The following is a 27,454-nucleotide window of genomic DNA, read 5'->3' as shown; positions in this document are numbered from 1 at the left end:
CAAGAAAGAGTTGCTTCCCCCTACAAGTTTCCATTCTAATTCAGAGGGCCTGTTTAGCACAGTACCCAGCACCTAGTAGGCACTTAATAAATGTTTGTTGACTTGATTTACTTATTTTTTTTTTTGCCTTCTACGATTACTTCTAGCTGGAAGAGGGTGAAACACGAGGAATTTGAATTAGATGATCTATAAAGTCCATTTTAACTTCTAATCCTAAGAATGATCTCTTAACTATTGAAACTATGCTTTAAAATTCAGTTCAAATGCTCATCTCAGATCTATAGCTGAAAGAGATCTTAAGAGTCCACCTAGTTAAACACCTTTATTTTACATATGAGAAGACTGAGGCAGAGGGCGATTACTTATACAAGGTTACGTAGTGTAAAAGAAAGGCTTTAGAGCTAACTCCTTTGCCCCCATTGCCGCTTTTGTTCCACTGTATTGTTCTCCTGCTCAGCATAATTTTCCCCCAAACAACACTGGATAAGCACTAGACCTTCAGCAACTCAACCAACAAGTATTTTGGTGTTTGTGCAGATGACAAGGAATAGTAATTCAAAAAACTCTTGGTAATCACACATTTGATAGAGCACAATCAATCAATTTATTAAGCTCTTACTATTGACCAATCACTCTGCACAGCTGTGAGTAGCGATACAAAAAGTAAAGCTGTCCCTGCCCTCCCTTTTGCAATTCTGCTAGAGACAGGTTGAGAAAGTGAAAGGAATACAGACTATAATAATTAGTTGCATTTGCTCAAGACTCCATCTTCCAGGAATTTCTGATACATAACATTAATCCTTTGCAACTATAAACTAAACTGGAGAAATGGGACCCTAACAATTGAATACTGCCTTAACTGCACCAAAAGGGCCTGGACTGAGAACAATCCTGGGAACCTTTCTGATAAACCGATCATCATCTCACCAGGAGGGGGCTTTTAGAGATTTCCAGATAAGATAATTTATCAGCCTAATCTCTTCCAGACCCCAAAAGTTACTCCAAGGAGTTAGTCAAGGATTTGCTATTACATTTGTCCCTCATGCAATAATTTCGGGTTGCCCCCCTTCCTCATCTTTTAAACAATATAAGCAGGGTAATTTCTTTAACTAATGAGCCTTACCGCATTCAGGCTCTTCTTCTGAGAATACTTTAAAATACTCGTTGCTTCTTCCTCGGTTTCTAGTGTTTCTCACTCAGTTCTACTCTGGTTAGAAGAGGTCAGACAACTCAGGAATATAGCGGGTTGACAATGTATAGGTATAATAATGATAATGCTAACGATATTTATATTGCCCCTTATGGTTTGCAAAGCACTTTTGCATACATAATACTTGCAAAACATTTTCACTATCAGATGGATAATCATGAAAGGCTTCATGTAGGAGGTGGTGTTTTAAATTGAACTTTAAAGAAAATTAAGAATTATAAAAGTGAGGAAGGAGAGTAACAATGTGTATAGAGGTGGGATGGAAAGGGGGGATTAAAAGTTTAGGTAAGAAAGATCTCTTTCCACAAGAGCATACAAACGAACAAATAGGAAAGTCAAGAATAGATAAATGCAGTCAAGAGGGCGTGGGTTCAAGTTCTCCTTTGGCCACCAACTCCTTATTTGGTCTCAAAAAATACATTTTTTAAGTGCTGAGCCATTCCAGTCGGGAGCTTTGAGGAACACACAAACACCAGAACCAACTGCTGAAAGATCTAGGGACTCTGTGGATAACCACAACAACTTGAGCTCAGCGAACCCCACTTTCCACTAAGCTCTCAGACTCTTCTTGGCCACGCCCTCTTGCGCCGAGTTCCGGCGCTAAACCCCAACCCCAGACACTACGTGCTCTAGATCACAGGAAAGGGAGAGTCAGCAGCCAATGAGAGCACAGCATTATGTACTAGGAACTGAGTACTTCTACTGGGAAGGAAGCGAAATGTACGAGTCCTCGTCACAAGGTTAGAAGGTTTCAGCCAACTAGGGAAAAGCAGTCATCACGTGCTCAGGGAGCTGGGACAGCAACTAATCTGAGAGCGACTTTTTTGAACACGTGCCGAGAGTAAAGGCGAAACCGGGCGGGCGCCTCCCCGTGGCCCGGCGGTAGCGTGATGGCCTGTGGCACCAATGGCTAGATGATTCTCTAGTCACATGAAACTTCCGCAGGGCTTTCCAGATCACGTGGCAGCAGCTGTCAGCAAACAGACACCAATGAATAGGGACAGAGACTGTCATGGGACTAGGGAAAAGGCCCGTCTCTACCAATGAGATCCTGGTGAACTTGCTGATTTCACCATCACGTGCAGCGGCGGGACGGAAAGGGGCGTCCACCCGGGAGTGAAGTGGAGTGGGGGCAAGAGGGCTTGGCGCGTGGAGCGCAGGCGCCTAGGGGACCCGGTAGCAGCGGCGGCGGCGACACCGGCGGAGTGAGCCGGGTCCCGAACCAGAGTGGGCGGTGGCAGCCATGGCGGCGGACGGAGAGCGCTCCCCGCTGCTCTCGGAGCCCAACGACGGCAGCGCCAGCGGCAACGGGCTGGTGGGGCCCGGCGGGGGCGGGGCCGGCGCCGGGGGAGGCCTGGTTCCCTCAGCGCCTCCGTATGGATCTGGGAAACATGCCCCGCCTCAAGGTGAGCTAGGACCCGCTTACAGGTCTGGGCCAACCACTGGGGACTGAAGGGGACGATCCGGAGCCTACTTGTAGGTCTGTGACCCTCTGGCCCGACCCGTGGGAAGGGTAAGGGGGTGGGGCTCGTTGTCTTAGCAAGAGGCGGAGTCTTGGGCAGGGATGGGCGGGCCCTTTGTAAGGAGGGCATTGACTGGTGACAGAGAGGTTAAGAGTTACCCTGACCTAGGTAAATAGGGCAGGGATCTAAGGCAGATGCAGGAGTAGCATGTGGATGATCATGAGTGACCTACTCTTTCTCTACTTCTGCAGCGTTCCCTTCATTCCAGGAGGGGCATCCAGCTGTGTTGCCTGGGGAGGACCCACCCCCATACTCACCCCTGACCAGTCCAGACAGTGGCAGTGCCCCCGTGATCACATGCCGAGTCTGCAATTTCCCCATCAACGTGGAAGGCAAGATGCACCAACATGTTGTTAAGTGTGGCAACTGCAACGAAGCCACAGTGAGTTTCATTATCCTGGAATTTTTAGTTGACTAACTTTAGATCTAAAATTTTTCCTGATTGCTGTATATAAATCCCAGGAATTACACAAATCCAGACACCTTTCCTCCCTTCTATCCCTCCCAACACTACCCAAAGTAAGTCCCACAATCATTCAACTTCTTATTCATCTCTGGTTTGCCCCTGGTTTCTGCATCTATAACTTAAGTTCGCCCCAACTTTCTATGGTCCTTTTCCATTCTCCCCAGTGTACCTTCTTTTCTTTCTAATCAGGATCCCTACCAGCTTCCTGGATTATTGCTCTTGGGCCCTCCTCAAAAGGTATGTTTGGGAGGGATTGAGTACAGGGCTTTTGGTGCTCACCTCCCTATTATTCCTTAGCCAATCAAGAATGCTCCACCTGGGAAGAAGTATGTTCGGTGCCCCTGTAACTGTCTCCTCATCTGCAAAGTGACTTCCCAGCGGATTGCCTGCCCTCGGCCCACCTGGTGAGAGCAGAGAACTGGGAAAGCCAAATGAGGAGGGATGGAGACTAAAGTTGTAGGGAAGTTAAGGGTAAAGGATTGTGTGGGCAGAAATAGTAGACCTGAAGAAGGGGATAGTGGTAGAACAAGATTCTACAGGGAGGAGTTCAGGAAACAATGAAGAACTTTCTCTGGGATGATTCAGATTTTTATCTAACCAGCCAGCTTCCTAGGATCCCTGAATAAAAGATTGGGGTGGGGGGGGGGAGATAGGCTTTCTGGGACTAGTGGATTATATGTAGGACTAATAGGTTTAGTGACCTGAGGCCTAGGACACATTTCTCCCTCAAGAAATATCAGTTTAGGATAGGAAGGCAAACAATCTTGTATGAGGAAGCAGGTAGATACTCTCCAGGTGATCTCTGAAGAGGGATGGGAACAGTTATTGGGATTTGATGGGTCCTACACGGTATCCTTTTTCTCCTGGATAGTAAAAGAATCATCAATTTGGGTCCAGTACACCCAGGACCTCTGAGTCCAGAACCACAACCTGTAGGTGTCAGCGTCAACTGTGGCCATTGCAAGAATACCTTTCTGGTGAGGAAGGATGTGACAGGTTGGGAAAGAACTGGAGACATTTATGATAATATATATATTCTTGTGGGTGTAGTGGAAGGTGGGGAAGGTCAGGTACACCACCTTTGCCCTTTTTTTGTTTTTTCCCCTATTCAATCCATGCGTTTTCTATGGGGATCTCTCAAAAAACTGACCTTACAAAGCCTTTTTCTTTTTGCCCCTACCATAAACTGACTCCTCATTCTGTTTTCTCTGTAGTGGACGGAGTTTACAGGTCGAACTTTGGCACGTTGCCCCCACTGCAAGAAAGTGTAAGTGAGTTGGAATTGATATCATAGACCTCATTATGAGAGGGTGTGATGGAGAACTGTAATTTAAGAATTGCAGTTATGACAGGCTTGTCACCTATGCTTTTACCTTCACAGGTCATCCATTGGGAGAAGATATCCCAGGAAGAGATGCATTTGTTGCTTCCTACTTGGGCTATTATTGGCTGTTACTGCCACAGGCTTAGCAGTGAGTAACTAGCTCTATATCATCTGATCATTCACTTTTCATCTTTCTATTTTATACTTTCTCAAGTTCATCACTAGAATCAAATTTTTATAAGGAAAGAATAGTTGAATACAAAAAACTCGGGGGTTTAGCTGATAAAGGGAAGCTGATGAGAGATTGAAGTCTTCAGGGTTGAGTGGGAAAGTTTTTCTCCACAGAGCAGGGCAGGTGTTAGGAACAAATTTCAAGTTGCAAACTGATTATGTCTTAAGTGAGAGTGGATAATCTTTTCCAGAGAGTGTAAAGTGGTGAGCTACATGTCCAAGTGGTAATAGCTACTTTTGTAGATGGGAGTTGAACATCACTGGAGGGTTTTGTCTCATTTCTGCAATAACTGCCTGTGGATTAGGGGTAAGGGAGGGTAGCCAAAGCCAGCTTGGTTCCAGTGTTTGATTAGAGATTTATACTGATCCCTTTTCTTCCTTTTTCCATATTCTTCTCCTAGTTTGGCACATGGAAGCATGCCCGACAGTATGGGGGTATCTATGCAGCTTGGGCATTTGTCATCCTGTTGGCTGTGCTCTGTCTGGGCCGGGCTCTCTATTGGGCCTGTATGAAGGTCAGCCATCCCGTCCAGAACTATTCTTGAGCCCCAAGATGACCCACTAACTGTGCCTGGCCCCTCTCTAGTGGGGACAGAGACACTACAGACAGGAAAGGGAATGTCCCCATGGCTTCCATAAGAGGAGCCAGGCCGTTGCCCTCCTCTGTAGGGAAGAGATGGGAAGGATCTGGGCCCTCAAAGACAAACAAGATTAGAAGGGTGGGTGGGCGGGCCACTGCTGGCTGCTTAGTCCCTTCTGAGGGCTACCTGTGTTTGGGGTAAAGTGGAAGATAAAGTATCCTTACCCCAAGTTATGGAAAATGGTTATAGCTCTTTTCCTTCCTTCATACTCTTATAAGGGGCCATTCCTGTCCCTCAAACATTCCAGGGCAGGGTAGGGGTAGGAAGCCCTGGGGAGTTCCCTTCTCCCTTTTGCACCCACCCACCCCCAGGACCTTGCTGCTGCTATTGCACTTCACCGGGGGGTAACTAATCTGGCTGCCCTCTTGGCCTCCTCCCCCACCCCTTTCCATGCCCTGTGGGGGTGGGGTCAGCCGCTGCTCTGTACAGTACCATGGGAACGGATATGTATATAGCTATTTAACTGTGGGGTATGTTCCCCAATCTGTGTTCCCTCTCCCCAAGTCTTTCCTCTTTTGCCGGTTATGACCGGTTTGTCTGTCTTTGGGGATCAGGGGCTCATCCTGTGCTTGTAAATAAATGAAATTGTGACTCTACCTTATTCCTCGTGTCACCTTTTTTGAGTGGGGGTAGGGAGAGGAAAAGAGGTAATAGATTCCAGCCCTTTCTTATGAATAGAACATAAAAAACAACAAGGCTGGACCTCTACAGTTCTTTATTCTCAGAGATATTTCAAAAACTAGTCAATGATAGCATTCTCAAAATTAAAGAAACAGTCTTGGATTTCTGGGAGCTTAAGAACCTAGTTTAAATCAAATTACAATGCCAGCAAGAGGGTGATGGGACAATGGTCACTACCTAGGGCTTTGGACCGAATCTTACTATCACACAGGGCAGGGAGTAAGGCCTGGGACAATAAAAAGTAGTCAAGCCGCCAGCCAACATTCTTGGCTCTGGCATTCATCATGTAGGTCCAAAAAGTGTAAGCATAAGCGGCCTCTGGATAGAGATGACGGAAACTATCAGTTAATGGCACTGCCTGGAGTAGTTCCCCAAAACCTTGTCTTTCCTGTGGAGTAAAACCAGCATTTTTCTTGTTCCCTTTGGGGTTACGCAAGTCAATCTCTTCATGGGCCACATTGAGGTCTCCACAGAGCACAAGTGGCTTTTTGGCATTTAGCCCCTTCAAAAACTTGCGAAATGCTTCATCCCATCGTTGTCGGTATTCCAGACGAACCAGTCCCCGTCCTGCATTGGGCACATAGGCTGTCACCAGCACAAATGCCTCAAACTCCGCCACTATCACCCGACCCTCCTGATCATGCTCCTCTTCACCTACAGAATGGATACAACAAACCCATATAGAAATAAAACATTAAAAAAAAATGGAAGTGAGGTTGGAGAATGTTTAAACACACCCAGGCTTTGGAAGCCATAGGGGTCAGGGGCAATAAACTCACCAATGCCATATGTGACACTGAGTGGGCACTGGCGAGAAAGAAGACCCACACCACTGTATCCTTCTTTATCGTTGGGTGATGACCAGTACTGGTAGGTAAGACCAGGCAAGTCCTGAAGCTCAGGTGGCAACTTGCTCTCTGAACATTTGGTCTCTTGGAGGCAAAGGATGTCAGGGGCTTCGTCCTTTACCCACTGTCCAAAAAGAAAGGAATACAAGTCACGTTGGAATGCAAGGAGCTGCTTGTCTTACTTCATCCCCCACAACTCATTTCATCCTACAGCCTAAATTTCCCTGAATAGGTATTGGCATTTTAAGGGGGAAATATTTCATCTTAAAACTGAGCATACGACTAGATTCCCAAAAGCAAATCAGTAATTTTGAAACCCCAAAGTAAAAGTTGTTTTTTTTTTTCTCTCAGAGCCATACTCACATCCAAACCCTTTTTCTTGATCCAGGCCCGAAGCCCATCCACATTCCAAGAACAAATCTTGAGGGTAGAAGATTTGCCACTAGGTGAGGTTTTCTTGTCTGGGGGGTCCTCATACAAGGCAGATCCTTCTCCAGCTGCATCCTTCTCTTTTGCACCCTTCTTAGTCTTCTTAGGCTCAGGCTCTGTTAAGTGTTTTATTGGAAATAGAAAGACAGGTTTCTCAAGGATAGGGGCTACTTTTCCCTCAAGTGGTCTATGAAACCCAGCTGACCAAGAGACCCACCCAATGGAAACCTACTCTGCCACCGTTTCCCATTTATGGAGATCCACATAAACCTGATAATGTAAACTAAAATCTCCCACCACTTAGGCCTCTGACTCCTGGGGAGGATAAACAAATGAAAACCATCAAATTACCTTTAGTTTCTGACTCCTCCTCACTGATCCCATCCTTCACTGATACTTCCTTCTTCCCTCGCTTTGGCATCCTTCTGGCCCAGAACAACGCCCCTCGGCTCAAGCTCCCTGTAGCCCAACGTAAGAGAATACTGGCCCTGTGGACATAAGGATAAGGATAATGATGCTTAAGCTTGATGACGGAGGAAGCAAGAAAGGGCCTTCCTCTATAGATTCCCCTCCTTGTTATTCGGCTTTTGAAATCCTTTCCTTCCCTCCGTTCTCCCTTCCTCCTTCCCAAACATCCCAGGATTCCCAGCCTCTGTAATTTCCCAAGCCCCAGCCTATCAACTTCATACAGAAATCCTTGGGACCACCTCCTCGGCCTTGCGGACACTTCTACAGCTGCCTTTAAAATACCGCCTAAAGCCAGGAGCTCCGAGGATATACCCCGAGGTGAACTCGACTTAGAAAAAAGAAAATCTTTCCTACCCCAAACACAAAGAGCAGAAGGCGCGATTCTCCCACGTGGGTTAGTTGGTCTTGGTCACACGGTCCGGGATCTTGGACTTCCGCGTTAAGGAACCGGCGGGGATAGGTTGAGTCGGGTTGCGTCGAGCCCGCCCCTCCATGTGACTCGAATACGTATCTCCTGGGAGGTCCTCTCAACTTGGGGGCTGTCTATCTTAGTGCCTTACATTCGACTCCATTCTTCAAGCAGCAACTAAAGACCGTCGAATGAAGAGAAGGGCAAGAAGAGTGCAGGAGGGCGTAGAGGAGACGCAGTGCCTTGGTGATAGGTCAGAGAAAAAGACGCCGAATTACCCTCACCGGCAGTAGCTAGGGCAGACCCCACATGACACAGGTTACGAGAGATGGTGGTGGGGGGGGTGTCTTTGGACCGGTCGCTATAGCGACGGGGGCGGGAGCAAAGGAACTCCGCCGTTAATGGCTGAGTTCGCAGGCAGCGTCTCTCTTACTCTAGTCTCGTTCCGGTAGGCCCCCTCTGCGTTCTGAGACCACTCTCCCAGCCGAGGCGGCTCTGTCGGTGGGGCGTGCGGTGAGGGGGGACCTCCATGGACCTCCGTGACCTCTGACCCCACAATTCCAACCATGCCCACGGTGCTTGGTTTTGAGGGCAGCGCCAACAAGATCGGCGTGGGCATCGTGAGAGATGGATCGGTGCTGGCAAACCCGCGGCGGACCTACCTCACTCCTCCAGGCACCGGTCAGTAAATTGGGGAGTTGGGGCGGAGTGTACCCCTGCCATTCCTAACCCTTCTCGGTCTCTGAAGAACCTGGAGAGTAGCAACCGTAAAGATAATTCACAGTTAGGTGATTGCAGATTTGTTTTATGACCTCTGACTTGGGAACACAGCTATGAACATCCCTGTTTTACCGATAAAGAAAATTGAGACTCAAAGAAATGAGGTGATTTATCCATAACCATACATCAAAGTCGATAATATCTCCTTAAAAGTCAGCTAAGTGCATCACAGCTATTATTCTCTTTGAATATTTCCAGGTGAATGATTGTAGCATCGCAATGTTCCCATTTTTATAGATGTGGAAGCTGAAGCTCTGAGAGATTGAGTGACTCACCCATGATCTCTTAGATAAGAGAGATTTTGAACCTCATTCTAGGACTCTGGTCAACAAGCCAAAGGGAATTGGATTTGGATACAGAAAACAGGGGTTTATGCAATTGATCTTGAGCAAGACATTTAACCCCGGTGGGCCCTAACTTTCTCAGTTGTAACAAAAGGATATTAGACTACCTCCAACTAAATCTGTGATCGAATGAACTAACAACTGTTAGTACTAGGACTCATAGAGGTCTTTTGACTTTTAATGTGTGTTTTTTCTATTATTGCTGGCATGTTTCTCATAGCAGTGGTATCTACTCTTAGTTCCCTGAACTGTGAATTTCTAGGAAATTTGTCTTTAAAAAGGCCTTTACCCAGACTGAATTGCTTGCAAGGTCTGGGAGTGGGAAGGGAAGGGAGAAGGGAGGGAGACAATTTGGATCATATAACTTTGGGAAACTTATGTGGAAATTTGTTATTATATGTAATTGGTAAAAAAAAATAAACATGTAAAAGAAAAAAATAATTTTAAAAATTAGAAGGCCTTTCACTTCTGACCCTTATACTCAACCCTTTACTAGGATTCCTTCCGGGAGACACTGCAAGACACCACCGAGCTTGTGTACTGGACCTGCTGCATGAAGCACTTTCTGAAGCTGGGCTCAACTCTAAGGATATTGATTGTGTTGCCTTTACCAAGGGTAAGTGTGGAAAAGTGACTTTCAGATTAGGAATGGACTGAGACTTGTCCAATTTCAAAGCTCTAACTTTGTGGACTAGTCTTTGTAGATCACTAATCCCTATTTCTCCTCCACTTCAGGCCCTGGAATGGGTGCCCCACTAGTCTCAGTGGCAATTGTTGCCCGAACTGTGGCACAGTTGTGGAATAAGCCATTGGTGGCTGTGAATCATTGTGTAGGCCATATTGAGATGGGACGCCTTATCACTGGAGCCACCAGCCCAACTGTACTCTATGTCAGCGGTGGAAATACTCAGGTAATGGGGAAATATCACTCATTGCGCCAAGACTCTAGGCAGTGTCATTTTAAAGTGAGTAGCAGGAACAGAATTGTACAAAACAGGGATGCATATCTATCTTTGAACTACTAAGGTCACATCAGCAACCTTTTTTTTTTTTTTTTTTAAATATATAACAGGTTACTAAAAAGTTCTGGGAAATTCCATTAAAATGATCACAGAATAAGGTGGTACTTGAATAAATTATAAAGTTTAAAACTTAATCTAGCAAGATGAAGGCTGAAAAAGATCATGATCAAAGTCCAGAGTTTTTGGAAAAGGGAAACATAAGTTTGTTTACCAAATTCCAGAAAACTAGAGCTAAGAATATTCACCAAAGCAGGGTTAAAAAATACAATAGCATTAGTGATCTTGTGAAAAGTTGGACCCAATAGTTTTTTTTCCATTTTAATCATCCTTATTGTATGTAGTTCCTGAAGTGATTTCTTTTGTATATCTTATTTTGATAATTATACTTCAATATTATTTGTTTCCTCATTAATCCCAATTATTTCATTTTGTGTATTTAAAAGCATTTTTGTGAATAGGCTTTAGTAGATTATCAAAGAATCTTCTACACAAAAATGGCTAAGAAAGCCTGGTATTATGAGATTTAGAGACAATATAATTACAATATGCACAATCTCAAAACAGTAATATATAAAGTCTGTTATGATAAGGATTTTATCTAGTTTACCTTGTCTCATTAAGACCAAGGGTTTTAGGTCAGAGAAAGGGTTTGTGACTTTTAAGCTGTTCCCTTTAAAAGGGAAGAACAGAGAGCTGGCTTCCTGCCTTTTAAGGGAAAAGCATAAAACCCAGTGAAAAAAGAATCCTGGACTCCATGTTTCTCTGGCAGTCTCAGGGAATAGGGGTATCTGTTTTGAGCTCTCTCACTCTCACAGTTGGCGGCGTTTGGAGTTAATAGAAGATTATATATTACTTTGAGAGTTGTGAATTGAGAAAGAGAATGTTATTCACTGAGCAGGTTTTCCTCCCCAGTTCCTGTGGGTAAAGAAGCTGCCAGAGAGAGAGGCTCTGTCTATTCTCTTTAACTTGGAAGAAGGCCCTATGTCAGTTTCTCTCAGCTAGGATATTCTGACCTTTATTCTAACAGTTTGATTATTTATATTAATTGAAGAAGGTTAAAAAAGATTTTATAAATTAGAATAGGTTTAGTTAGATAGAAAATATTATAAGATAGTTGAGAATAGTTTAAGAAGGTCCACCTTGGTGGACACAAAGAAGCTGCAAAGAAAGTAGCCAGTTGGTGGGGGTTTTTTATTTAGAAATCTTAGTGTTAGGTTAAGAGATTTCCTATCTTATTCCTGTCCTATTTCCTACCTCCTGTTTTCCTATCAATACCGCTTCTCCATAATAAATTACAGTTGGATTAAACTGCTTCTGGTCTTCCATCCACCGCCTGCAAATAGATTAACCCTGACGACTTTAGTTACTTATAACAACTTATCAATAAGAGTTTGGGGTTCAATATCCCATCGATTATTTACTTCTAACAAGTCTGAGAGGGAATCAGGACTCAGGTTAAAGTTGAATGGTTGACAGCAAGGGTCTTACTGTGGCAAAATAAGTTTTGCTTTTCTGTACCTTATTCCTTGTCAGTATCTTTTTGCTACTGGTAGTATGGGAGAGGTAAGAAATCTGTGACTGAGATTTGGGGTGGAGGAAGCAAGTGTTGCCAACATGAATAGGACAGAGCCTGTAGCTTCAATGGAAGGGCCCCAGCAGTAGTTCACAGGAAGAGACATTCTTCATCTGTACCTCACTGGGACAACTATTCATGTATTAGGGTTCTCTGTTGACTGGATGCTCATAAGTAGACTATATTGGATTAAAAATGAATGTCAATCAGGGAAGTATTTCCTATTTTCCAGATTCCTCAGCTCAGTCCATAGTGTGTACTTAAACTAGTCCTGGCCTTTTGAGTAGCTTCTACAGGACTCTTTCCTACATTCATGTAGGATAGTCTCTTACAAGTTGGACTGACAGGACCATGTCCTCAAAACATATATTCCCAAAGGATATATAGGAATTTCACAGGCTAGATGAATGTCAGCAAACTAGATGTCTGTTTTTAGCTCTTTATGGACTGTCTATTTTTGGCTTCCCTAGACTATTTCCTATGTTAGGAATAGAGAATTAAAAAAAAAAACACCTAGAGACACTATTTCTTCCCCATTTTTTCTTAGAAGTCTTAGTTACTATATTTATTGATTGTAATGTCCTCCCCACACTCAGGGATTCATGGACACCCCTACCTCCTTTAGGTGATTTCATACTCAGAGCATCGCTACCGAATCTTTGGGGAAACCATCGACATTGCTGTTGGTAATTGTCTGGATCGATTTGCCCGAGTTCTAAAGGTAAGAATAAGAGGCTCATGATCTATAACATATGATAGTGCCCACTAGGCTTTCATGGATGAGGGGAGGACATAGGTTCTAAGCAAACTGATCTTACAGTAGAAAGATCACTAAAGAAGTAATGAGCAACCTAGGCTTGTACATCTAGTTTAATCCCCTCTCACCTCACTGCTTTCCTGTTTTCTTCCCTATTAGATCTCCAACGATCCCAGCCCTGGCTACAACATTGAACAGATGGCAAAGAGGTGAGGGGTTATAGAGTGGGAATAATATTAAATAGTATAGGGAATGTCAGAAAAGGGAGACTGGTAAGACTTTAGACCTGCACATATGAATGTGCTTGGTCAGAGAAGTCTTATTCCCTGAGCCTGATGCCCTTTGTACTCTTCAATACAGAGGCCAAAAACTTGTGGAATTACCATACACTGTGAAGGGAATGGATGTCTCATTCTCAGGGATCCTATCTTATATTGAGGTAAGTGTGAGTAGTGAAGGCCTGGATCACCCCTCCATTATAGTAACTGGAACAGTGGTTGTGGATTCCAGAAATGTTGGCTTCTAAACCTCATCCTAAAGACAACTTGAGTTTTAGGAAAATAGGTATTAATCCTCTGGTTCAGATCATAGACTAGTCTCTATCCTTATTACCTATCACATGCTACCTTTAGATTTGTATGCTTTCCTAGGAAGCAGCTCATCGAATGCTGGCTACAAATGAATGTACCCCAGAAGATCTGTGTTTTTCTCTTCAGGTACTAGGGGAAGGGGCAGTGGTAGAGTATTGACATTGAGGAAATCTTGTGCGTAGGGCAGGATTGAGTTGGAATGATTCTCACATGTTGCATCCTTTTGTTCTCCCCTTCCCACTCCCAATCCAGGAAACTGTGTTTGCAATGTTAGTGGAAATCACAGAGCGGGCCATGGCACATTGTGGCTCCCAAGAAGTCCTCATTGTAGGAGGTGTGGGATGTATGTATCATCAATGTCACACACACATTTTTATACATATTCCTCCTATTCCAGTATAATATAGATAATACAGAATTCCAGAGCTCCTTTAGTCTGGTGGGAGCAAGGGTGGGAAGTACATTAATATTCTACTCTTTAGCCTACCTTGAAGCCTTCCTTTTGAAAGGAACCTTCCCCTATTCCTCTGAATTAGACCTATAAGAAGGGTAAAGCTGGGATTTATTGGTCAGAGAAACTAACCTGACTCCCATCACTAATTTAGGTAATATGAGGTTACAGGAGATGATGGGGACAATGTGTGAAGAACGTGGTGCTCAACTCTTTGCCACTGATGAGAGGTAAAATGCTTCCTTTTTCTCTCCTGTCTACTTCCTGTCTTTTCCAAGAGTCACTCATTCTAGCCAATGAACTATAGGACTGAGATCTCATTCCTTTATTCTCAAGGACTAATGTATTTCCCTCTTTACCTGCAGATTTTGCATTGACAATGGAGCCATGATTGCTCAGGCTGGCTGGGAGATGTTCCAGTCTGGACATAGAACAGCACTCAGTGATTCTGGGATCACTCAGAGGTGAGATTCTCTACCACCTCATCCTCACCCCCTTCAATATACACACAAGGATCTTAAATACAGTTTCATATCCTTTGATGAGTGAAACAGGGGGCTAATATTTGTGTACATTATCAGACATGGGTTTTTGTAGTGGATGTGTTTACTTAATTCTTTCTCTTTGTTACAGGGGTGGTTTCAAGATAAAGTTATGGTGTATAGGAAATAATTTTTTTAAAAACTAAAGCGAAAAAGAAAGGAAGGTTGTCAGAATTTTGTCTGGGAAGAATTGTAAGAGGGAGATTTTAGATATTATAAAGATATATATATATTTAAAAGTGTGGCTGCCAAGAATCCACAATTCAGATTGATTCCATAATTAAAATAGATCCAAGTCAGGATCGGGTTTAAGGTAGTTTATTTGCAATTAGGAAGGTAAAAGGTAGGGAAATAGAGAGAGGGAGGGACTAGTTCAGGCCTGCAGAGGCCTGGACAGAGAGAGAAGGTTAAAAAGCTAATTAAACTAAACTACAAGCCACAAGACCATAGCAATCAGAGAGGCTATAAGCCTACTTAAGGTAGAGCTTGGAAAACGCCAAGGTAGGCCTAGGAAGTCAGCCTAACTTACCCACGTGACAATTCAGAGTGGAAGCAGTCAGAGGTCTCAGCCAAGAACCTTCAGCACCAAGTTCAAAGCAGGAACTGCCTCAACAGGAAGTAACCAACATACTTGAAGAGATAGTGTCTCTCATCACTTCCTGTGGGTCCACCTCTAATTCAAGTGGACACATGGCAGCCTCCTTGTTCTTGATTTGTTACTTATTGTCACATGTGGGTAACTCATCTCCCCTCCCACTAAGGAAAGTGGGGATGATATCATCTCTGGGTAAGTAGAGTTTTTACTATGAATGGGCTAGAGCTAATTCCATTTACACAGAATCCTAAAGAGACTGATTTTCACTTAATTTCCCTGTTCTTTTATCTATCATCTTCCTCCATAGGTACCGGACTGATGAAGTTGAGGTGACTTGGAGGAACTGACCCAGTGAGGAGAAGTTCACTTGGGGGTGACACCAAGAAAAATCTGTGGAATTTTCCTGTTTTCTGGCCACATAATTGGTTTCAGAGTATGTTCCCCACTATCTTTTCTAGAAAGCTGAGCTTCATGATTGAGCAATAAAACATGTTCGTTTTTTTCTGTGCCTGTTGCTCACATGGATTTTTTAGAACCCAAGTGAATTGTCCCATGCCGGGTACAAAGAGGTGCACTAAATAAAAGTGTTGACTAGAAAAGGTGATGGTCAACTTCTTCAAGATGAGAAAGGAAATGAATTGAAAATGCAAAAAAAGATGGTTTGACACAAATTTAGCAATAAACATGGTTGTATGTAAATCTGAGAACTGAGGGAGATTAAACTGCCTTTCCTGGATATTTCTGAAGACATGTTCAACAAACATTTATTGAAGTCCTATTTGGGAGGAACGGAGCCAACTGTGTAAGTGGAGAGTGAGGATGTCATCACTGCATATTGGCCCTAAATAGTTAAAAAAATTTTTTTATTACTTTTGAGGTAGGGGATGTCTGGAAGAGGGAACCCCTTTTTAGTGTTATATACCCTATTTGGGTGCTTGGGAGGGAAAGGAGAGCCCCTACTTTATGGAGAGCTGAGCCTTTGCCCAAGGCTTCACTGGAAATTCAAAAATCCTGTAGCTGGGGCCCTGTAGTTCCCTGGGCCTTCTCTTCCCTCCTTTGTCTGCAGCTGTCACTGGCAGTATAGAGTAAGTGTGTCCTGTTGGTTTCCACAGATAAAGACTATGGGGGCAGCTAAGCCCCAAGACAACATCTCCAGCCGTGCCATGTACAGAGCCCCAGGACAGACTGATCTTGGGGCCACAGGCAGGCTCTTATTGTGATATGGAGTGTCAAAAAGTAAGACTACATATTCAGGCTTCCTTGGTGATTAGGGATTCCCCACCCTGGGTCCTGGAATCTATTTCCTTTGCTATTTGGGGGTCTTCCTAAATTCATAATAAGGGCAGCCTTCTGGGAATATTGCTGCAGGACTTCAAGAAGACACATCTGACATTCAGACTGCAAGGAGGGGAGACGTAAATGGGTCAGGGATGAGCTGGTCACTGTGTTACAACCATGCTGATTAACTCTTGGACCCTACTTCCTTTGATTAGCCTGCAACTCCTGCTCAGATATGCTCCCTAGAGAAGCAGAATTGATATCGGGGATTGAGTCCAGCTCTCCCTCTAATGGTGACTCCTGTAGCCATTGTGAGGCCACCAGGTCTTCAAATGCATTTTGACTACAGATGCAAAGAAAGCTCAGGCCTAGCCCAAAGCAAATGTAGTCATTGCCATCCCACAGACTTCCCAGGACCACAGAGCATCAGTGTTTTGTTCTTTGCACTGTTTCACTAATCTTGTACCTCTCCCACTTCAGTCAACTCAGCCCTAACCATCCCATTGAACATTAAAAGCTACTCTGTTTCCCTCTGGTTAGTCCCTGGTGCTTTAGTCATGTTTTTTAAAACCCTGTTTGAGCATCTCAACCTCTGTCTTCCTACTCAGCAGCTCTGGTTAAGTTGTGGGCCATCTGATTATGGCAGGTTAAGCCTCTCAGTTGTGTGAAAGAAGGTACGGCAAGAAAGAAAATACAGTAGAGTAGTGGGGGTGGTCCTCACCTTTTCTCCTTTGGTTTGCCTGTGAGTTCAGGAAGCACTTCCACCTCCTGGAAGCCTAGATGGAATCTGCTGAGGAGAGAGTGGATCCTAGCAGAAGGGGAGATAATGGAGAGTATATTGTATGAATAGCTTTAACTCACTACCACTCCTGTTGTTATATACTTCCAGTCATACAGTGAAGGTCTAGAGCTAGCCCCTGACCCTGAGCCATCTTCACGTCTCCCTTGTGCCTTGCTCACTCTGTGCTTCTCCTCTAGGCATCCGGGAGGGCTGCTCACAAAAACATGAAAAGGGCATTTAGTCCACTTCTTCCAGTGAGTCAGCAAGTAGGGGATCAGTACTGTCAACCCTGTAAAGAAAGAGGAGGATAGACAGTTACCCCTTTTCTCCACAGCACATCCTTCCAACTCCAATATAGAATAGAAATGAGGGAAGTTGGATAAAAGATAAAATGTGAAGGGGATCTAAGATAGAGAAGAGATTGGTCTGGGAAGCAATGTAAGAAATGAGACTAGCTTTGTTTCCTGTCATTGGGAATCCCCCTCTGAAACTCCTAGACCTGTCTTTGGATTTTAAGGGCTGAGCTCATCAGACAGAAAACTTATTTCTGTACTTCCCTTTGACTAGCTCATCTCATTCTCAGAATCACCCTCCCAAGGAGGTAGGAATTAGGGGGGTGGAATGAGGGTCCTAGGATCCCTACCTCCATCATCACTCAGCCAGTATATGTCCACTGTCCAGTTGCCCTACTTGGACTGGAACAGGGTTCAGGACTGCTGGTCTAGTGGTGCTGCCCAAAAGGGGGCAGGTGGGGAGAAACTGAGACTACCCCCCCCAACTGATTGATTACCCTCAATCCAGCCCCATGGATTTCCCTTTCTCCCAAAGGAATTAACTTTCTGGGAAAGACACCCCCTACACTTTCTATCCTAGTGGATTATGGAGTCACAATTGTATATTTTTCCCCTTCTTTAACCCTGGCATCTCCTTCTTGTATAAGTTCCCTTCTCCTTGCCCACTGCTATTCCCTCTACCTTATTACCTTCTCTGTATTTAGTGGCCCCTTCCCCTTTCTCCAAGGCATCTGTTCCTTCAGAGTCCAAAAACACGAGATTCACTGGTGGAAGGGCAGGTAGAGGAGAGCAGAAGAAAAAGATCTTGGTCACCTCCCTAAACTTTTTCTTCCCCACCCCACTCCTATACTTATGAATAGCCAGATTCCCTAAAATGAAGGAGTGTTTCTGTGTACTGTTTGGGCGACTCCCAAGTATGGGTTGGAGAGATAAGAATGTGTGGGCCGTAGAATTTGGAAGAACTTCAAAGCAAATTCAGAGACTGTACTTCCTGACCATACTAAGCCTTAGTTATACCCCAAGTCACTTGACCCAAATCTCTCCCACCTGAGTTTCCAACAAGTGCACTTAAAATTTCCTTTCCCTCCCCCAAAATCAGTCCTAGGAAAGCCTAATATATAGACAGACTGAAGATACGGTAACAAATCCACTTTGTTTGAATCCTAGTATCTGGTTCCTTTCCACCCTGAGTCCTGCTCATTGTGCTACCCAGAATATACTCTTTTTATTCCATATCTAATCCCTTAATTACTTATCTCTCACCTTCCAATCCCTGACCTCCCCAATTTATCATGGACTCGGCGACGAGGAGTCACACTCAGTCCCCCTAGTATTCTCAGAAGGCAGACTCCATAGTTGTAATCAAAAGCATCACTAATGGGGAAGGAGAAGTAATTACTGAGGGGATAGGACCTGAAGGGATCACCCTTCCCTGGGGTCACCACCTTTTCATTGGCCTGGAGGATCACCATGATCACATCCTCTACTATTTCCTGTCTCCAAGTCCCATCTCTCCCTTCCCACCACACTGAATGGAGGGTGTATAGTTGGGACCCCTTCCTCCCACACTCACTGTATGATGCCCACTTAGTGTGGACATCTCCTGCCAATCATGCTTACATCCCAATACTAACCCATAAGACTTCAGCCTGCCCAGACCTGAGACCTAGGAGAAGAGGTAATAAAAAGATGGATGAAGGAATGTGGGAGGCAGTATGGTGGGGATGAGAGAGATGGTAGGTATACAAATAGGTGAGAGTTTTGGTCCTTAGCACTCACCTGCATGAGACTCTGTCCCAGCCTGAAGCTCTGGTGAAGAGATAGCTATGTAAAAGGAACGAATCTTCCATATATTGAACCACTTCACATGGTCCTCTGAATCCTGAATGCCTGAATGAATGAGTCTCCCAAGGGGCCAGCAGAGATTAGAGGTCAGGAGGTTTCCTGATTTTAATCTATCCCAATCCCCACTGACCTGAGCTCAGATGACAAATATTTGTCTTGTTTCCCTAGAAACAAAGTTATTGTTATACCCTGACCTTTAAAAAATACCAATTATAATAATAACAAAAATAATAATAAAAACAATAAATTTCCACCTAAGTTTTCCCAAGTTATATGATCAAACTTACCTTCCTTCCTCCCTCCCTCGCCCCCACTCCCAGTGCTCTTGACACCTTTTAGGCAGTATTTCTAATCTCCCCATGTTTCCACTTACCAAGACTACATTCCTACTGTGAAAATAGATAATGGAGGGCACCAGGGATGTTACAATAAATCTAAATGGTTGTGGGTACACACTCTGGGTAGTAGGAGAGACTGGACCAGGATGGGGAGACCAGAATTCACTGGATTAACACAGGAATGGCAGTTGGCCTCAACTGTCACTCAGCTTTCCCTAGGCCAGAGTCTAGAAACCAGCAGGCAAGGTAAAAGGTTTTAACAGGTTTAATTATGTTTAACTAAAAGGTGGGAAAGGGATTTCTATACTTAAAACCTAAAGGGCAAAACCACAGGGTAAGGGGAGGACTTCTCTACTCTAATCTTAGTGATCTAAGCAGACAGGGCCAAAGGAGCAGTAATGGAGTCTCTGGGAGGCTGCATCAGATCTGGTTCCTGCCAGGCTTGACTAGCACATCTAAGGGCTGAGGGTGGCTTTGGGGTTTCTCACAGTAATCCACAGATGATCTCAGGATGTCAAAAGCCAAGGTACCCAAGTAGAGAGTGTGCTTGAGATGCTGTCCACCAGATCCCAAACTTCTCCTCTTCTTGGTGCTGCTCTGTAGTTCTTGTCCATTTGTTTGAAATCACCACCACTCAGGATCCCAGGGAAATCAGGATGTAGGGTGTCCTTTACTCTGAGATCTCCCAGGGCTAACAACAGTTTGTGCCAACTCCTAATGGAGTCTCTCTCAGAGCACAAGCACCTTCCTGCTCCTTCATTCCATCTTGGAATGCTCCAACCTTCCTGCTAGGTACATCCTTAATACTTAATTAATTACTACCTAATCTTCCTCACAACACCACGGATCATAAATCTGATATTCTTGGTAAAAGCACCCACAAAATCCACCAGTACTAGTCTTTGACTGAGTGGTCCAGTCAGCACCAAACACTGAAGGCTGAAGAAAGGACAGCAGGAATGGCATTAAGATAACTAATCAGCTATTTCTTCTATCCATGGTTAACTTTAGAAAGATGTGGAGAGAAACCTAAGGACTCTTCCTTACCCTTATTTTAAAAATTTTAATGCAAAACACACTTACATATTGATCATTGTTGAAAAACCATACTAACCCCAAACCCCAAACTAAACACCATAAATACATGGATGGGAAAGACAGTATGCTTTGACCCACATCCATCTTTCTCTAGAGCTCATCCCTACTCTTAAAACAGGTTAAGATAAGGCTTGGAATCCTGGTGTCCTCTGTCTTCCCTCATCCTTTCCCCTTTCCCTCTGTTATTAAATGGTCATGGATTACTCCTACTAGAGTCTTTCTCTCCCTGATAATTCCCTACTCTGTTATCTCCCCTTTTCTCCCCCACAGATTCTCTACAATTTAGTACCTCTGCCTGGTCAAGGAGTATCTCACCGAAAGTTCTTGACGTGATCACTGGTCAGGCTTACTGAGTAGGTCAGAGCCATGTGGTAGGTGCTAGCCTGGACTGAGGAACCCCAATTCACATCTATGAATATGGGTTAAATGGTCAGAGAACTAACCGATATAGGATGAAGCAGGGGAACTAGAACAGCAATGCCAAGGAAGGCAGTAAGGTCTCTCGCTCTTTTTTTTTTTTCCTTTTTTTAAATCCTTACCTTCCATCTTGGAATCAATACTGTGTATTGGTTCCAAGGCAGAAGAGCAGTAAGGGTTAGGTAAAGGGGGTTAAGTGTCTTGCCCAGGATCATCCAGCTAGGAAGTATCTTGAGGCCAAATTTTAACCTGGGACCTCCTCTCTCTAGGTCTGGCTCTCAATCCATTGAGCTACCCAGCTGCTTCCAAGGTCTCTCACTCCTAAGGAGGGGGAGGCTCAGATGCTACTTCTCTCTGGCCCCGGGCTTGGCAAACTATGGTTCCAGGCCAAAAATACCTGCCAGTTTTTGTCCTTCAGGCCCTCAAGCTAAGAAAGGTTTTTACAAATGTAGACAGCTAACTAGATTTGGTCGTCCAACCCCACTTTAGCACACACACACACACACACACACACACACACACACACACACACACATACACGCACAGTTCGGGGGGGGGTGTCCTATACTGGGAGTACCCTCTGCTCTTCTCCTCTCTTGGTTCATGCTCTCTTCCACTCCTACCTCTCTCCACACCCTTCCTTACCAGGCTTCTTGTAGAAGCTGTACAGTAGCAGAAGAAGAATGAGTAATACAGCTATCAGTGCTGCCCACCAGGTGAGGAGAAACATGATGAACAGGCAGAGCAGGAAGCCCAGAAGGGATAGCCAAGGAACATACCATGGAAAGAGGGGTGCCAACCTGGGCCAGAAAGGAGATCATAAGCTGTCCCTCACCTTTAATCCCCAACCATTCCTCAGACTCCAAGTTTCCATTCCAACCACTGACTACCCATTGGCTTCTGGTTCTTTTCCCACTACCCTCCTCTCAATGTCCACCTCCCAAATTCTTTCCCCAGTCAAAGAGATTCCCAAGCCTGCCCTTGTAGTTACCAGGTAAGTGGGTGAGTGAAGCATGGAAGCAACTGAAGTTGACAAGGGCCATAGGAACAGAGGAAGAAGTTGGAGATGATAAGAGCAATAGCATTCAGCTTAGCTTTAAGGAAGAAATGAGAAAATGTAGTGAGAGCATCCGAAATGAGGGACACAGGAATTACACATTCCTCCATCAAGTTCTCCAGGATTTATACTCCTTCCTTCAAATCAGATAATATTATTAAAGTGCTTTGCACAGTCCCTTCCTCATCCACTACCCCTATTGCCCTTTTCTCCAGTTCCCTAGCATTTAAGAAAATAATCTTGTGGATCCCTTGTGGAAGGGAAGCATGTGAGAGGAATAAGCTACATAGAAGGGGGAACAAAGCAATATCTGGAGCCTTGATAGGATGAGGAGAAATGTTTACCAATGAGAATAAAGCCTACAGCAACGATGAAGGTGAGCAAGTACCCATGCAGTGGCTCATTGTTCTTGCCATATCCCTTCCCAAAGAAGCCAAAGAAGAAGATACAGCTTGTCCTGGCACAGACACTGAAAGAGTGGTTTAGCAAGAGCCTGGACTGGGGGCCCCAGATGGTGAGGAAAACAGAACACTCATGCCTCCTTCTTTTTCAGTGTTTAGAAAAGGAGAAAAGCAAAGACCAGTTCATGGCATGGGGGAGGTGTTATAGAGAGGCTAGGGAATCAGAGTGCCAAGGATGTACAGGACTCTAGGCCAAGAGGCATTTTAAAGGAATATGATAGAAGAGTAGGAGCCAATGGTATACTAGTACAGGTTCCTATAAGTTCCTGAGAGCTTACTATTAAATTTTCAATGTGAACATTTATACCTTTGAAACTGGCAAATGCTGGGCTTAATAGATTGTTTCTTTGATTTTTCTAGACTTAAGAAAGTCATACAGAAAATGTTAATAATAAGATTAAATTTGTGTGTCACATTGTACATTTTTTAAAAAGTTTTTGGAGAGCTGATTGTTAAACATTTACCTCACACCAGTGGTGGGAGGGAAGGACTAAACATTTTCAGACAGGTAAATCAGAATAGAGTGAATTTCCTGGGCAGCTTTGAGGGGACAAGAAGTCTGTGGAGTTTATGGGGAAGAGAAATCTCACCAATTCTGTCTCAGTCCTGGTGAAGTCATTCATTTATTGATTAATCCTGCATACATAAGGGCCTCAGGTTTTTGGTATTGTTTTGTTTTAAGGAACAGTCATCTGGAGCCATCTTTACCCTTATCCTTTTTCTGCATCTTTAATTTGACCCTTTGTCTCTGAGTCACAGCTCCAACTCAAGAACACTGTAGCAGGGAGGCACATCCCTAAAGTGTGCCAACAGCTGGTCCCTACCTGACTGACCCCATCAGTCACACATTTCCCATTTTTCTTGGCCTTTCCAAAGTGCTGACTGACCTGGAAGACTTTGGGAGCAGAGATAAAGCAGGAGAGAGCAGAAGAGAGGGTAGCACTGAAGATTCCAGCAGACATCAGAAGACTGAAGGCAGACACCAGGCTCATAGTTTAGAGAAATGAGATTGGTCAGGAATAGAAATTGAAGTTCTTAACCAATCATTCTCTCCTTATCCCCTCCTCTTCTTGGCTTTCCCCAAAGTCCTTGGACCAGAAGAACTGCTGTTACTCACCTATCTTAGAATTGTATCCTCAGCTGAGCATCTCTTTACCTCCTCTCATTCACCTGATAGTGGTTAGACAATTCATAGGTACAGGAGCCAAGCTCCCGACAGTTACTGAAGTCCCAGCCATATGGACACTCTAGTCCCAAATAGCTCTTGTTCCCCACATTCATATCTGTTGTGTTCCCTGAAGCATCTTGAAGCACACAGGAGCCTGAGAAGGAAGCTGAGGATACAGATCCCTTCCCAGGAAGGGGTCCCTATCTAAGGGCAGCAGTGCAGACTAGATACAACAAGATCCAAGCTACTCCCAGAACAGGAATTTCTTTTTCAATATTACTGCCCAGATGGCGCAGCCTCAGTGTGTCTGCATTTTAGTCACCAAAGAACACTGTAAGATTATATGAAAATCAATAATTAGTTGACAGATATGAATATACATTCATTGACTGAGTAATCAGTAGTTCTGCTCATTATACTTCTGTTCATTACATCCTCTTCATTCCAGCCTCTTTGTTTCCTCTCAGAGACTGAACCAAATAAGGATCAGGCATTTCTGGAGGAGAGATAAGTGAGGAGGTTCTTACCAATAGTAGCTGTGATGCTCAGGTAAGAAAGGATAGTCCAAAAGATGGCAAGTAGGGTCCCTTTGGTGATGGCCATGGTTGGGTCCTGGAAGCAAAAGGAAAGTAAGAAGAGAAAATGGATTACATTTCTCTCTCTCTCTCTCTCTCTCTCTCTCTCTCTCTCTCTCTCTCTCTTTCACACACACACACACACACACACACACACACACACACACACAGAGTTCTCACTATCTTTCCTAGGCCCCAGCTCACTTTGAGGTACCCAGAGATATTAGCTCCAGCCAAGATCCCTGTGGCTGAAGGGAAAAAGATGGAAAACATTCCAAAGAAGCTGCCTTCTGGACCTCGATATTGTGGGACAAGATTGCCTAGGAAAATGTTCCTTAGAGAGAAGGCCAGGGAAAAGCAGGAATAAGGCTATAAGGAAAACTTTAGCCCAGTATCCTTTGGCATCCCTTCACCTAATAAGTCACAGACTCATAGATTTAGGATTGGAAGGGACCTTAGAGGTCATGGAGTCCAACCCTTTCATCTTACAAATGAAGAAATTAAAGGAAGGGAAGTTAAGTGTCCAGGGTCACACAGATAGCAAATGTTTAAGGCAGGATTCAAATTCAGGTCTTCCTGACTCTAGGCCCAGCAAGTTATCCACTACCACCTAATGGCCTCTAGTACTGTTTTCCTCTAACCCAGCTTAGTTCTAGTGATTTACTTCAAACCAGGAGGACTGAACAACCCTGTAAGCATTTCTCTTCCTTCATATCTCCTAGTCCCCTTCCTTTTCACCTTACCTTGGTACCCAAAGAAGCTGGTAGCTTATTGGGTGGGGTTTGCAGGAAACAGAGTCCCAATGAAATAATTGATGAAAGAGAGGATAATAAAGAAGAAAAAAATAATTTGGGCCTGGAAGATCGTGACAAAAGGAAGTATATAAAAAGAGGTCAGAAATGTTAGGATGAGGTAAGCAATACTTTTGCTTCCCCCCAATAAACAGCTTCATTTAAATTCCATTATAACTCTTCTTCATTCAGTGTCCCTCTAATAAGACCTCACATTGACAAACATCAGGCTTTAAGGATACTGGTCAGAAGAATTCCTGAGATTTAATGGGTTCCCTCCCGCTGGAAAGAGATCAGCCTTAAGACTATGGAGAGATGTCCTACCTCCTTCCACCACAGGTCTCTTGTTTAGAAGTCTCCATTTTATTTCCCCAAGGCTCTGTATTTACTATTCTTTTTAGATCAGGGGTCGGCAACGTATGGCTCTTGAGCCATATCTGGCTCTTTTGAGGGTCAGATATGGCTCTTTCTACAGGAGCCATAAAATCCATTTTTTTTTCAGGTGCTGTTACAGGAGCGCACACTGTGAGCACTGTATGGCTCTCACGAAATCACATTTTTAAAAATGTGGCATTTATGGCTCTCACGGCCAAAAAGGTTACCGACCCCTGTTCTAGATTCTCTAAATTTCCTTCTTTTTTAAGAAGTGCCCCCATTTTAAGCCTAGCTCTTTCTGCATTCACCTATGGGCTTTCCCCTCAGCTCTTGCATCTCCCATCCTGTTCTCTGAATCCTACTCCAATAAGTCCTAGTGTGCCTGCCTTGGACTCCCATTCCATTCCAGCCAGTGAGACAGCTAGCAAGACTATCACAGTCATAACACCCTCGATCCTCAATTGGTTCTCTAGCTCGATCTGCTAAAGCTGCATTCCATGTTCCTAGGATGGGCAGGAATGGGAAAAGAGAGGAAAGGCATGGAGAGGTTCACAGGCAGTCCTTGAAATAGGGAAAGTCAGGGCACCCCAGGAGAAGAAGCCCAGGATGTTCTCTGTCAAGGAGAGATGCACTTCTGGAAAAACAGGTCAGGAGTAGGAGATGGGAGGGAGTGGGATTGGGGGCCATACCCAGAGAAGGTCACAGAAAGTCTCAGCAAAGCCCACTGTATGCATAGCCACAGCCACAACACTTGCAAAGGTGAAGATGAGGCCAATGGAGCCTCCAAGCTCTGGACTCAGACTTCAAGAGATTAAGAAGTAAGTGCCTCCTAGTGACAGAGTGAAGAAAAGATTGGTCAGGAACCAAGAAGCAACTCCTCCCCAAATCTAGGGATGGTAGGAAAGAAGTTGGGCTGGTATGGGCTGTCCAGAGTTGAATTTAGATTACTATCTTCAGTGGAATTGGCAGATCCACAGATGAGAGGAGGGATTGGCTATGGGGAGGAGAGAATGGAAGAAGGAGGAAGAGGAGATCAAACTTACCAGGTTTGACTTTGCCATTGGTGGAAATGGCTGAGATGGACAAGCCAGTGATGGTGGTGACCAAGGTGGAAAGGAAAATTATGGCCCACGTGAGTCCTGGGAGAGTCTTAATTAATATCTCTGGATTCGAATACCCAGACACCCTTTCCTCTTAACTGTATCTCTTTTACTCTGTCGAAGTCCTTCTGTTGATTCATACCTATGCCATTCTGGGCTGTGATCCAAGATAGTCAAAGGAAGAGGATGACACTCCAAATGTTGAGCATGCATTGCTTCTTAGGGGGAGAAAATCCCAGTGATAGATGAATAATCTTCTCCCAAGAATTTATCTCCCAGGTCCAGTCTGGCAATTTCCCTATAGGCCATCTTGCTCCTCTTGATCCCAAATTTCCTGCAGCCCATTGCTTTTTTTTTTATCCCCTCCATGTTTCTTCAGTCCTCTTCATTCCCTACACTGCCTTCTCCAGCCCCTTATCATGACTCCCATGACCCAACCAAAGCATATGGGGTCCTTGTTAGCTTGGTCACCAGTTTCAGCACTTTCCTGCCCTTCATCTTTCTGTTTAGGTTCCTCTCTCAGTTCTTCAGATAAGAAGTTAGCCACTGGTTCCTCAACCTGAGAAGGCATATACCCACCCCTCTGAACCAGGAGTTGGCTTTGCTCAGGGGTCCTCTGGGTGTCATTGTCTACAATCAGCTTCATTTAGGAGAAAAGAATTCATTATCTCTTGGAGAGGATAAGGGAAGGATCCTCCAGTGAGAACAGGAATTTAAGTGGGGAAACAGGGTTAAAAAGGAGGGTAGGAGATTAATAGGACTGAAGTGGGTGTGAAATGAGGGTTTTTTAAGGAACTTGTATCTTATTGGGTATAAGGAAGAAGAATGGAGTTAGAGAGGTCTAGACATGTGAAGGTGAGATTTGGGAATTCTCACCTGAGCCAGGCTACTGAAAGTCTACCAGTGAGGGCTGGCTTCATTAGAGACATCCAGGAATTGCAGAGTTGGTGTAAAACTCACATGGGGGCCTAGTGTCTAGAATCCTGTAGGCTA

At 44.4% G+C, this 27,454-nt stretch overlaps 3 protein-coding genes and 1 pseudogene across 5 annotated transcripts; 2 read left to right on the top strand and 2 right to left on the bottom strand.

The window, feature by feature from the left end:
- The first annotated feature begins 2,354 nt into the window (after nucleotides 1–2,354).
- Nucleotides 2,355–5,996, top strand: PIP4P1 (phosphatidylinositol-4,5-bisphosphate 4-phosphatase 1). Of its 2 annotated transcripts, none has more exons than XM_044662344.1 (7): nucleotides 2,355–2,590; nucleotides 2,920–3,115; nucleotides 3,497–3,603; nucleotides 4,071–4,176; nucleotides 4,414–4,466; nucleotides 4,581–4,671; nucleotides 5,156–5,996. In XM_044662344.1, exons 1-7 carry the CDS (start codon nucleotides 2,454–2,456, stop codon nucleotides 5,297–5,299), a joined length of 834 nt encoding a protein of 277 aa, XP_044518279.1. In that variant the 5' UTR covers nucleotides 2,355–2,453; the 3' UTR covers nucleotides 5,300–5,996. The 2 variants fall into 2 exon arrangements, with proteins under 2 accessions (XP_044518279.1, XP_044518278.1); XM_044662343.1 differs by having other exon boundaries at nucleotides 2,355–2,616; nucleotides 2,925–3,115.
- A 97-nt stretch (nucleotides 5,997–6,093) lies between these two features.
- Nucleotides 6,094–19,529, bottom strand: APEX1 (apurinic/apyrimidinic endodeoxyribonuclease 1). 2 transcript variants are annotated; one of them, XM_044665291.1, is made up of 12 exons: nucleotides 19,016–19,529; nucleotides 18,871–18,902; nucleotides 18,500–18,610; nucleotides 17,926–18,000; nucleotides 17,123–17,232; nucleotides 16,884–16,970; nucleotides 8,893–8,981; nucleotides 8,176–8,472; nucleotides 7,705–7,841; nucleotides 7,288–7,469; nucleotides 6,856–7,048; nucleotides 6,094–6,730 (listed from the first exon to the last, which is right to left on the bottom strand). In XM_044665291.1, exons 9-12 carry the CDS (start codon nucleotides 7,772–7,774, stop codon nucleotides 6,213–6,215), a joined length of 963 nt encoding a protein of 320 aa, XP_044521226.1. In that variant the 5' UTR covers nucleotides 7,775–7,841; nucleotides 8,176–8,472; nucleotides 8,893–8,981; nucleotides 16,884–16,970; nucleotides 17,123–17,232; nucleotides 17,926–18,000; nucleotides 18,500–18,610; nucleotides 18,871–18,902; nucleotides 19,016–19,529; the 3' UTR covers nucleotides 6,094–6,212. The 2 variants fall into 2 exon arrangements, with proteins under 2 accessions (XP_044521226.1, XP_044521224.1); XM_044665289.1 differs by lacking the exon at nucleotides 18,500–18,610.
- LOC123238008 (O-sialoglycoprotein endopeptidase) lies at nucleotides 8,501–15,392 on the top strand. Its single transcript, XM_044665288.1, has 11 exons — nucleotides 8,501–8,911; nucleotides 9,851–9,970; nucleotides 10,090–10,265; nucleotides 12,575–12,670; nucleotides 12,866–12,915; nucleotides 13,067–13,145; nucleotides 13,357–13,422; nucleotides 13,549–13,639; nucleotides 13,902–13,977; nucleotides 14,113–14,211; nucleotides 15,192–15,392. Exons 1-11 carry the CDS (start codon nucleotides 8,797–8,799, stop codon nucleotides 15,229–15,231), a joined length of 1,008 nt encoding a protein of 335 aa, XP_044521223.1. The 5' UTR covers nucleotides 8,501–8,796; the 3' UTR covers nucleotides 15,232–15,392.
- On the bottom strand, nucleotides 17,015–26,110 carry LOC123234156 (annotated as a pseudogene).
- Between the last annotated feature and the right edge of the window lie 1,344 nt (nucleotides 26,111–27,454).

Source organism: Gracilinanus agilis, chromosome 2 (genome assembly GCF_016433145.1).
Source record: "Gracilinanus agilis isolate LMUSP501 chromosome 2, AgileGrace, whole genome shotgun sequence".
NCBI classification, from domain to species: domain Eukaryota; kingdom Metazoa; phylum Chordata; class Mammalia; order Didelphimorphia; family Didelphidae; genus Gracilinanus; species Gracilinanus agilis.
The sequence above is the reverse complement of the archived record's forward strand: the minus strand, read 5'-3'. Positions and strand labels throughout refer to the sequence as shown.